Genomic DNA, 11,817 nt, shown 5'->3' on the forward strand with positions numbered 1-11,817 from the left:
CAGGAGAGAGATTGGTGCAGCTACTGTGTTTAGCTCACAGAGGACTGTCTAGATTGGACACAGTTGTAACAAACCCTCAGCTGTAGTAAGTTAAGATTGGATTTCAGCATCTGTTCCCTTTCACAGGCAGTAAGCAGAGATCTTGAAAATGGCGAAGAACTGAAAAATAAAAGTAGATTTGAAATTTGCAAAGGTTAAGTTGAAAACGCCCCCAGTGGTCTCAATGGTTGTCACTCCCCTTCCCCCACACATCAGGGAGTCCCAGATGACTTCTCCACCAAGGCAACTGTCCAGTCCATAGCAGTGGTCACCACCCGTTGGTTCTCCGGCAGTTGCAAACTACAACTCCCAGGATACTCTGACTGCCTGCAGCTGGGGAGTTGTAGTTTTGCACCCGCTGCTCTAGAAGAAACCAAAGTATTTATCAAAGAAGTTACAAACGATCATCGAGGAATCTTGCAAGAAGGTAAAAAGAGATTTAATATATTCAGGTCGCCATCCACAGGTAAGGAGTCTAGTAAATTCAGTGCAGCTGGGAGGAGAGGCGGCAGTGGCAGGTGCGAGGCACAGGCGGGGGGCGGTCTTCCCTTCTACTGATTTTCGTTGTGTCCATCCCCCATAGGTGACCATTGAAAAGATAGCGAGGTGCGAACAGGAACCAAGGAAAGTAACAGAAAACTCCCACAATAAAGCGGACTGTTCCCCGATTGTCCCTCCGTTATATAAATTTCCGGAAAAGCTGGGTAGTCGCCGATATGGCCACTGTTACCACCACACAGCTTTCCAAACCCCCTAAATGGCAAATCTGTCGCGTTATCAAGCAATAGAGGAATATGGATCTGCCATGCTGGGCCACTAGGAAAGCTGAGTGATGAGGTGTCCAAATGGGTAGTAACCCAGCTTTCCCAGAATCAGATATAGCAAAGAACTGGTTAAAATTGAACTTTTTTTTTTTTTTTACCTTTCTTAAAGGGGAAATGCTCTAACAGGGTTAGCAGTGATCTCCAGCTATCATGCTCCTGCAGGGCCCTGCATAAGACAGAAGGGCAGCTCTGGATGACATGGTCCATAGAACAGAAGGAGGTAAAATCTTGGAGGCTGTGCCCCTCTCTCTCCCCCCTTCTTCTCTTGCATTAGCTGGATGACTCCACCGCCGTCACAGGGGAAGTCTCCGTAGGCGCTGGCTCCGGGCTCTGCTTGTCTTTGTTGTCCTCCTCGTCATCGTCCTCCTGGGGGTAGAGGTCGGGGTATTTCTGCATGCACTCCTGCATCGCCCGGAACTGCTCCAGGCAGTCTGAGCCCTTGACCTCCTCCTGGCTGTAGTGGAAGCAAGAGAAGGCCGCTTTGAATTGCTCCCCGCACGGCCCGCTGGCCATACCGCCCAGGCACGGACAATTCCAGTTAATGTCTCCATTGGGAAGAATCAAACCTGTAAAAGAAGAACGGAGGCAGAAATGGTCACATATCACTACTAAGCAGAATCCCCGCTGCACAGGCTCTAGTCGACATGCTGCGTGTAATCTACAGATTTGGGGTCTTTTTCCTCCCTTCTGCAAATGCATCTGATCTGTCTCAGTGTCTGTTCAGCGGTGGGGCGCCTCCTGGTGTAACGTCATAGCTCTGCAGCCCTCATCTAATCTGATGCCCATCCACCCCTCTCACAGCATGCCTCTCTCAGAGGAACTGCAGCTCCATCCCCCCTCCTCCCTGCCTAGCATTCAATGGCTGACACTCCTAGCAAAATCCCATTAATTCACAAGATGAGAATGTCCCTTTAAGGCAATTTTGCTTCTGCAAATGCATTTGATCTGTCTGTCTCTGCTAAGTGGGCTTGCTCCTCTTGCTCTGATGCTATAGCTCTGCAGCCCTTATTCAATCTGCTGCTCTTCCTCCCCCTCTCACAGCATGCATCTCACAGAAAAACTGGAGCGTGATTCCCCCCCCCCCCCCCCCTGCCTGGCACTCAATGGTTTACACTAGCTCCTAGCAATATATACTATCAATTTATATGATGAAAATGTCCGTTTAAGACAATTTTGCTTCTGCAAATGCATTTGATCTGTCTGTCCGTCCCTGCTCAGTGGGCCGGCTCTTCCTGATGATGTGATGTCATAGCTCTGCAGCCCTTATCCAATCTGCTGTTGCTCCTCCTCCCCTCTCAGAGCATGCATTTCACAGAGAAACTGCAGCTTCAGCTCCCCCCCCCCCCCCCCCCTCCTTGGCTAGCATTTACTGGTTGACACTGGCTCCTAGCACAGGGATCAGCATCTGGCACTCCAGATGTTCTGGAACTACAAGTCCTAGAATGCTCCATTCACTTCTAGGAGAGTTGTGAGAACAGACAAGCATGTTTGCATGCTGGGAGTTGTAGTTTCACAGCAGCTGGATCCCTGTCCTATCTCATCAATTTACAAGACAATCTTTCTTCATATTGGTAGCGGCTCTGAGCTCCTGTCCCCCCCCCCCCCCCCCCCTCCAGCGCAGCTCTTCCAGTCCCTGCAGAATGAAAACGTGAATTTACTAGTTTTACTCCTGTCCTTGTGGTTACTCGTTACCTTCTTACACAGTGTCAGTATAAACTGCACCTCTATATGACATTAGGCAGCATGGGCACACATTGCCCGAGCATCCAGGAGGTCATGGCACTGTCCCGCCCACATGTTATCCATCCCCTGGAGGAAGGAGGGGCGGCCGCAGCCCCCTGTAGTAATTCCCACTGACCTGCGGTTAAGGTTGCTGGTGACATAATGCCGTACACACACAAAGCTCTCTGTAATGCCAAGCCATGTTTTGAACCTCTTCGAGGTCAGAGGCAGCTTTAAACAATATCTCCCACCCGGCAGACCCCCACCCCTCCCACCCGATATGAGCGACAGGCAGGATGAATTCGACTATTCATGTCTCGCTGCCAGCTGCAGCCCGCCTGCTACACCAGTCCTTTCAGGAGCAGTCAGCCAATGATGGATGGCATTAACCCTTCAAAACCCGTCTGTCACCTCGGAAGCAAGACCCTCAGACCTTGGGTGGTGAATGATGAGGTCACTAATTATAGCCACGGTATATACAGCAACGGACAGATTTCAAGGAAATCTCCACTTTTACACAAAGTTCCTGCGGTTACACTTACAGAAAATGTACAAGATCTTGGGAAACATCTCACTTTTCTTCTCTTGTTTTTAAAGGGGTTTTATCATTTCAGACAGGAGCAGGCCTCACCTCCGAGACCCGAACCCATCTTCAGAACGGGCCCTTGAAATGGAAGGAGTGCGCCCTGGTCATGTTCTCCATTCATTTCAATGAAAAGAGACGCGCGCTCGCCTATTTTCGGCAGTCCCATAGAAATGAACGGAGGGTGGCCACTCAGAGGTGAGGCCTGCTCCTGACCGACACCCTGGCGATATGCCACCAGTGTATGAAGTGAGGCAACCACTTTAAAGGGGTTCTCCGGGCTTTTAATTTTGATGACCTACCCTCAGGAGAGGTCATCAATATCAGATCGGTGGGGGTCTGGAACCCGGGACCCCAGCCGATCAGCTGTATGAGGAGATGGCGCTGATCACTGCTGCTTTGCCAAAGACAGCAGTGAGCAGGAAGAGAGACAGGAGACGGCACATGCAGACTGTGCGCGCCGCAGACTGGGCGCGCAGTCTCCTCATACAGCTGATCGGCAGGGGTCCCAGGTGTCGGACCCCCGCTAATCTGATATTGGTGACCTATCCTGAGGATAGGCCATCAATATTAAAAGCCCAGACAACCCTTTTTAATGATATCGTGCTTTATTCTCCATTCACACACAAAGCTGAATTCAGAATTCTGAGCGAGCGGTGCATTGTGGGGGCCTGGATGGCAGTCACACAGCGCGGTCTCACGTGTCAGGTCACTTTGGACGTGAATGGAGGAAAAAAAGGAGACGTAGCTCGATTTCAGAAGCAGAGAGGTAACATGACAGGATAGCACAAATTTGCAAAACTACAACTCCCAGCATGCCCCAACAGCCTAAGATGACTTTCATGCAGAATGCGGCCTCATCGATCTCCATGCGGCGAATCATCCTGCATCTGTAGCCCCGCCCCCTTTAATCAACACGTACAGATAATCCGCGGGTACGTGCCTCCCATACCAGGACATGTTCAGAGACATCCGCTGACTCTGCACCATGGGATAATCTGGTTTTTGGATCAGGGTCCATTTCAAATTTAACTCTTTGCAGCAAATCGTTTTTATTTTCTGTTTGCAACCTGCTCAGTCTGGAGGCAAAAACGGCCAATGAGTCATTTTAAGCCGCTCGCCGGTGCCAAGTCTGCCGAGGGTGGACTGGGTGGTTCTGTCATACACAACGCCCCAAAGGAGAAAGGGAAAGTGTCTTAATGCTGCCCTCTGGAGGCAAGAGACCAAACTGCGTCTGTGTGCTAGTGAATAGACCAGAGCCACATGGCGACTCTATAGAAATGTCCCGAGTTCCGACAACCGATTGCACAACGGTGCAGCTGATGTGGCGCAACTTCATTTCAAGTCGGAGGGTATTTGATTTATTTTGATCCCCCCCCGGTTACTTTCACATCTGCATTTTTAGATCCTGCAGAGAATCTAAAAACTGGAATTAAACGGTTCAGTTTTGTCCCCATTCACTGTCCATGGGGACAAAACTAATCAGGATGAATAAGTAAGCATCCGTTGCGTTTTGGTGCAGGACACAAAACTGCTGCCAGGTGTGCTTTAGTGTCTAGTGTGCGAAACGGAAAAACCGGATCTGGCATGAAAATCTATTTAAGTCAATGGTGCCGGATCTGTTTTATTTTTTAACTGGATCTGGCGCCCATTGACTTACAATGATTTTCATACCGGATCCAGTTTGTTTAGTTTTGATTTATGGCCAAAAGCGGAATTAACCATGCAGATGTGAAAGTAGACTAAGGAGGTTGCGATGATCCGGTGAGCGCTGCCGCCTCGTCCAAGGCCAATGGCGTTACATTAATCGGTCACATGGCCTAGGTGCAGCATAGCCCTATTCGAATGAACGGGGCTAGGCTGCAATACCAAGCACAATCACTATACAGTGGACAGCGCTGTAATCGGTAAGCTGTGAGGAGGCCGTGGCGCTCACCAGAGAGCTGCAGCCTCTAAAAACAGCTGATCGGCGGGATTGCCGGGAGTCAGACCTCCTCCGATCACACACTGATGACCTATCCCGAGGACGGGTCACCCGTATTAAACACTCGGACACTTGAACAGATGTCTGTTTGCTGTAAGTACATTGTGCTGCTGATCCAACTGTAACAAATCCTCAGCGGGGAGAAGTATTAGGTCAGGGCGGGTTTTCAACGTCAGCATGTAAATAAGAATGTTCCCATTCATGGACTACAAGAAAACATCTTGAAAACAGCGCGGAATTTAAACAGAAAAGTGGCGTTAAAAAGTAGCAAACTGTGTGTTTTTTAGGCCACCTATGCCACTTTTTCGAAAGGGGGGGTGGCAAGAGCAGGAAGGGGGCGTGGCCATCAGCCGCAGCAAATTTATCTTCATTTACGCTAGTTTTCGGAAATAAATTGACGGCAGCTCAGAGTTTAGGCGCACGGACTGCCGGAGGATCAGGATTAGGAGCACCCTCCTGCAGCGAAGGGGACATCAAGGCTGCTGCAGAAAGTGTCTTAATGAATCTCCCCCACAGACTGTTAGAAAGTTGCTGAACTTTTTATATTACAGGGATTAAGCTTCAGGGTTCCCCTTTACCATGCTACCACGCTCTGACTACCTCCACACACCCCTTCACTGCCAGGGCTGTACAGACATTCTGCAGGCCTGGTTCATTGCTACAAGGCGCACCGTGATGTCACTAGACCCTCATTGGATGCATGACAAATCTTATTAAAGTTACATGAAATAAAAGGCAGCAGTTTTGCACCTATGACACCGGCTGACCTGTTACATGTGCGCTCGGCAGCTGAAGACGTCTGTGTTGGTCCCATGTTCCTATGTGGCCGCACTGCTGAGAAAAATTATGTTTAATATATGCAAATGAGCCTCTAGGAGCAATGGGGGCGTTACCATTACACCTAGAGGCTCTGCTCTCTCTGCAACTGACGCATCCTCTGCACTATGACAGGGCCAGGCAGTGAAAACGTCATCACACCTGGTACTGTCAAAGTGCAGAGGGCGCGGCAGTTGCAGAGGGCTGAGCCTCTAGGTGTAATGGTAACGCCCCCGTTGCTCTTAGAGGCTCATTTGCAAATATTAAACATCATGTTTCTCAGCAATGCGGGCACATGTGAACATGGGACCAACACAGATGCCTTCAGCTGCCAAGTGCACATGTAACAGGTCAGCCGGAGTCATAGGTACAAACAGATGCCCTTTAGAGTACTTTGGTCATCTGTAGGACCCCACCAGATGTTCCACACCTCGGACCCTGTATAACACATCACCAACCTTGGTCTTCATATGGATCGTTGGGGTCATCGGGGATGAGCTCTGCGCTGCTCGGCGTCGCGTGATCTTCTTTGGTTACAAAGATAATTTTGTCCTTTCCTGGAACAATCAGAAAAGACGTTGGAAGAGGATACATCTTTATTAACCCTCTTTGTGCTGGACGGGGACTGTGCCTATTCTATAGGGTACAGTCAGAACCTTCAGACCTTTGTATAATTCTCCACTCCATTATAATTGTATAATTAGGCTGATCTGCCAATCAGAAGTCTGAAACGGCGACCACCTAATGACAGATGTACAGCTCCCACAGCTTTCCCGGGTAATTACTGTATCCCCGTTACCTTAGGGTCAGCCCGGCGGTGCAGCTGGCAGCACGCAGCCAAGCCACGTCCACTAAGGGGGACACGATTTTGCACCTATTGGTTTTCTACTCCATTGGGCCGTACCCTTTACTGTCCTATAATTAGGCACATATAGCATTCAGTAATCCCAGGAACGCTAGGTGACAGGCCAGACACATGTCAAGTATTTCCTCACCATTCAAGATCTCAGTTTGCTGTCAAAGAATGAGATCATTCATGTTTGCATCCGGGAGCAAAAAAAAAGAAACATCCTAACATACTTCTGACAGCTGAGGATTTGTTACAATTGTAACCAGCCCAGTCAATCCCCTATAATGCACACAGCCTGGAGTTCAGACTGATACATTGTAACAAACTATCAGGACCATAAAGAGATTTGTGCAGTAGATGCTGGACTGATGAACAGCAAGGCTTTTGGAGATACTTTTATAACCCTCTCCAGCTTTATGCAAGCCAACAATTCTTAATCGTAGGTCTTCTGAGAGCTCTTTTGTGCGAGGCATCATTCACATCAGGCAATGCTTCTTGTGAAAAGCAAACCCAGAACTGGTGTGTGTTTTTTATAGGGCAGAGCAGCTGTAACCAACACCTCCAATCTCATCTCATTGATTGGACTCCAGTTGGCCGACGCCTCACTCCAATTAGCTCTTGGAGATGTCATTAGTCTGGGGGTTCACATACTTTTTCCACCTGCACTGTGAATGTTTACATGGTGTGTTCAATAAAAACATGGTAACATTTAATTATTTGTGTGTTATTAGTTTAAAGGGACTCTGTCACCACTTTCTAACCCCCACTTTTAAAACTATAGTTCTGTCCATGGAGCCCCTGTGATTACAATGGTGTTGTTATATGCGAAATCCGCAGGCTCGTTTTGATAAAAAAAACTTTTATCTAACCTGTCACTCATGAGGATAAGGTGCCCAGGGCGTTTCTCCTGGTCTGAACATGCCGCCCGCCGCCGTTGTTGCCCAGCTCCTCCTCTGCCTTGAATTAGCGCCGCCAGAATGTGAAGAAATACGCCGCCGGTTCTCCCTCAGTCCCCCCTCCTTCTTTTCTAAGATCCCGCGCGTGCGGCAGTGTTCGCGTTATCGGGAGGTTGAGCGAAGTGCGCATGCGCACTTCGCTCAATGAGGCTGAATCGAAAAGTCCGCACGGGCGCATCAGGCACAGGCCTGTGCGCACGCGCAAAATTTTAGAAAAGGAGGGGGGACTGAGGGAGAGCCGGAGGCGTATTTCTTCACATTCAGGCGGCGCTGAAAGGATCAGAGGAGGAGCTGGGCACCAACGGCGGCGGCGGGCGGCATGTTCAGACCGGGAGAAACGCCCTGGGCACCTTATCCTCATGATTGACAGGTTAGATAAAAGGTTTTTTTTATCAAAACGAGACGGCGGATTTCGCATATAACAACACCATTGTAATCACAGGGGCTCCATGGACAGAACCATAGTTTTAAAAGTGGGGGTTAGAAAGTGGTGACAGAGTCCCTTTAAGCCGACTGTGATTGTCTATTGTTGTGACTTAGATGAAGATCAGATCACATTTTATGACCAATTTGTGCAGAAATCCATATCATTCCAAAGGGTTCACATACTTTTTCTTGCAACTGTACTTGATCTAGTCTTCAGTCACTGCTCAGTCTCAAACTTTAGTAACTTCTCCTTCCCACTTTCTGACCACAATCTTCTCTCTCTTTCTCATGGGAATCCTACTTGTCACACTTACAGAAACCTACACACCATTAACTGCCAGCAACTCATTAACACCCTACAATTAGCTCTGACCACAATCACTTCCATCCCCTGTCCAGACTTGGCTGCCAATCATTACGACCAGACCCTCAAAACCACCCTAGATGAAGTTGCTCTAATATCAATCCGACCCTCTCGACACAGAACACGGCAGCCCTGGCACACACCTGAAACACGTTTTCTCCAGCGCTGTTCCAGATGTGAAGAACGCTCATGGATAAAATCGCAAATATCAGCGAATATCAGCTGACTTCCTCTATTATAAATGTATGCTCAAAACATACAACTCGGCTCTCAACATTGCCAAACAAAAGTACTTCACCTCTCATCTCCTCACTCTCAAATAACCCAAAACGACTATTTGACACTTTTCATTCCCTTCTAAGCCCTAAAGTTCCAGAACCTGTCACTGACCTCCACGCTGATGGCATGGCCATCTACTTCAGAGACGAGATTGGCAGTATCCGGCGGGAAATAATCTCCCAGTCCCCAAATAATTTCCATCCTCCTCTCTCCAATTCCTCCACATGCTCTCTCTCCTCTTTTGACCCTGTAACAGAGGAAGAAGTTCTTCTCGACCCATGACCTGTAGCAGTGACTATTCCATCACACCTCCTCCAGTCCCTCTCCCCGGCTGTCATCACTCACCTAACTACAATTTTTAACCTCTCTCTCTCTCTTCTGGTATCTTTCCCTCCTCTTTCAAACACTCTGTTATCACCCCACTACTAAAGAAACCATCTCTTGACCCGACCTGTGCTACAGACCTGTTTCTAACCTCCCCTTCATCTCTAAACTCCTTGAACGTCTTGTCTACTCTCGATTAATAAGCTATCTCTCTGCAATCTCTCTTCACTCTACAGAAACTGCCCTTACTAAAGTGTCTAACGATCTCCTGACAGCAAACAGAAATGGTGACTATTCTCTACTGATTCTGCTGGATCTCTCTGCAGCATTCGATACCGTTGACCATAAACTCCTCCTCTCCATGCTCCACTCAATTGGCCTTAAGGACACTGCGCTCTCTTGGTTCTCTTCCTATCTCTCTGGCTGCTCCTTCAGTGCATCATTCACTGGCTCTTCTTCTCCTCTTCATGTCGGCGTTCCTCAGGGCTCAGTACTAGGTCCTCTACTCTTCTCCCTCTATACAGCCCCCATCGGACAGACTATCAGTAGATTTGGCTTTCGATACCATCTCTATGCTGACGACACCCAACTATACACTTCATCCCCTGACATCACCCCTGCTTTACTCCAAAACACCAGTAATTGTCTGGCAGCTGTCTCTAACATCATGTCCTGTCTGTATCTAATACTGAACTTCTTGTCTTTCCCCCCATCTACTAACTTACCTAAACTTGATATTTCAATTTCGGTCTGCAGCACAATCATAACGCCTGTGCAACATGCCCGCTGTCTTGGGGCCACATTTGACTCTGATCTTTCCTTTGTTCTCCATATTCAGTCACTTACACGCTCTTGTCGTCTGCACCTCAAGAATATCACCAGAATCCGCCCTTTTCTTACGATGGAAACGGCAAAAACTCTTGTTGTTGCCCTGATTCATTCTCGTCTTGACTACTGCAACGCATTACTAATCGGTCTCCCTCTCACTAATTTCTCCACCCCTTCAGTCTGTCCTAAATGCTGCAGCCAGGCTCATCTATCCATCCAACTGCTACACTGATGCCACTAGTCTGTGCCAGTCACTTCACTGGTTGCCCATCCACCACAGAATACAGTTCACACTTCTCACCCTCAAAGCTCTCCACAGTGCTGCACCTCCATACATCTCCTCCCTTATCTCCATCTACCACCCTTCTCCTGCTCTCCACAGTGCTGCCCCTCCATACATCTTCTCCCTCATCTCCATCTACCACCCTACTCGTGCTCTCCACAGTGCTGGACCTCCATACATCTCCCTCACCTCCATCTACCACCCTACTCGTGGTCTCCACAGTGCTGCACCTCCATACATCTCCATCTACCACCCTACTCGTGGTCTCCACAGTGCTGCCCCTCCATACATCTCCTCCCTCCTCTCCATCTACCACCCTACTCGTGCTCTCCACAGTGCTGCACCTCCATACATCTCCATCTACCACCCTACTCGTGGTCTCCACAGTGCTGCACCTCCATACATCTCCATCTACCACCCTACTCGTGCTCTCCACAGTGCTGCCCCTCCATACATCTCCTCCCTCCTCTCCATCTACCACCCTACTCGTGCTCTCCACGGTGCTGCCCCTCCATACATCTCCTCCCTCATCTCCATCTACTCGTGCTCTCCATTCTGTTAGTGACCTAAGATTAATAACCTCCATAATTCGTACCTCTCACTCCCATCTTCAAGACTTTTCTCGAGCTGCACCTACTCTCTGGAATACTCTGCCCCGGAATACTAGGTCAAATCACAACTTCTCCACCTTCAAACGTGCCTTATAAACACCTCTTTCAGGCAGGCTTATCAAGCTTCCTAAACTGACTATTCCCCGACTATACCTCCCGCACCAACTCCTCTGGCCTAAACCCGATCCTCTAGTAGTTGCACATTATCCAGTTAGGTTTGTTTTGTACATGAACTTGTAAAGCGCTGCGGAATATGGTGGCGCTATATAAATACATTTTATTATTATTATTATTATTATGTACCAGTGCGGAGTCCAAGCGGTTTATATCACAGGGGATTGTTCAGACTGGATACAATTGCAACAAAGCCTCAGCTGTGAGCAGTCAACTACTTGCCATTTTCAATATCTCTGCTTGCTGTGAATGGGAACCACTCACCATGGTAATTGGGAATGATTAGTGCACCCTGAAAGTAGGTGCCCTTGAAATGCATTAACCCTTAGCGTGCCTGCTTTACCCACCTGCCCCTCTCCTGGCCCGTCAGCCACCATTTCCCTGTCCGCTGCCTCGCTCTCGGTCCCCCCCATCCCAACCCCAGGACCCCCTGCCCCATCCTGCCCGTCCTTACCCTCCTGCCTGCAGTAGGACATGGCTGCAGCTCTCACACACTGCGCCCGGCACCGCGCGCTCTATTGACGTCACTCCGAGCGACGAATATCCCCGAATGGGGCTGTCCTCCACATTGCCTGTCCCCAGTAAACCCGCCTATAAAGGAGCATTGCCTTATTCCGAAGCCGGCCGCATCATGACCTGTCCCTAAAGCATAACCATAAGACAAATATCCCAGAAAGGACCCCGCAGCGTATCCAGCACTTAAACTACATCTCCCATGATGCAGCGCGCGGCTGGGGACGCAGAGCATGCGCAG

At 49.0% G+C, this 11,817-nt stretch overlaps 1 protein-coding gene across 1 annotated transcript; it reads right to left on the reverse strand.

Annotated features, from left to right (window-relative positions):
- Positions 1-461: 461 nt before the first annotated feature.
- CHCHD4 (coiled-coil-helix-coiled-coil-helix domain containing 4) lies at positions 462-11,597 on the reverse strand. The gene is made up of 3 exons (XM_044301850.1): positions 11,518-11,597; positions 6,427-6,525; positions 462-1,429 (listed from the first exon to the last, which is right to left on the reverse strand). The coding sequence occupies exons 1-3, from the start codon at positions 11,537-11,539 to the stop codon at positions 1,134-1,136; spliced, it is 417 nt and encodes a 138-aa protein (XP_044157785.1). The 5' UTR covers positions 11,540-11,597; the 3' UTR covers positions 462-1,133.
- Positions 11,598-11,817: the final 220 nt, after the last annotated feature.

This window comes from Bufo gargarizans, chromosome 7 (genome assembly GCF_014858855.1).
Source record: "Bufo gargarizans isolate SCDJY-AF-19 chromosome 7, ASM1485885v1, whole genome shotgun sequence".
Lineage (NCBI taxonomy): Eukaryota > Metazoa > Chordata > Amphibia > Anura > Bufonidae > Bufo > Bufo gargarizans.

Bases quoted from the DNA above. Each gene is read 5' to 3' on its own strand.
- CHCHD4 (XM_044301850.1), bottom strand. From the start codon at position 11,539: ATGTCCTACTGCAGGCAGGAGG. The intron at 6,526-11,517 runs GTAAGGACGGGC...TGATTGTTCCAG, and splicing joins GTCCTACTGCAGGCAGGAGG to GAAAGGACAAAATTATCTTT. The intron at 1,430-6,426 runs GTTGGTGATGTG...CTTCTTTTACAG, and splicing joins CGATCCATATGAAGACCAAG to GTTTGATTCTTCCCAATGGA.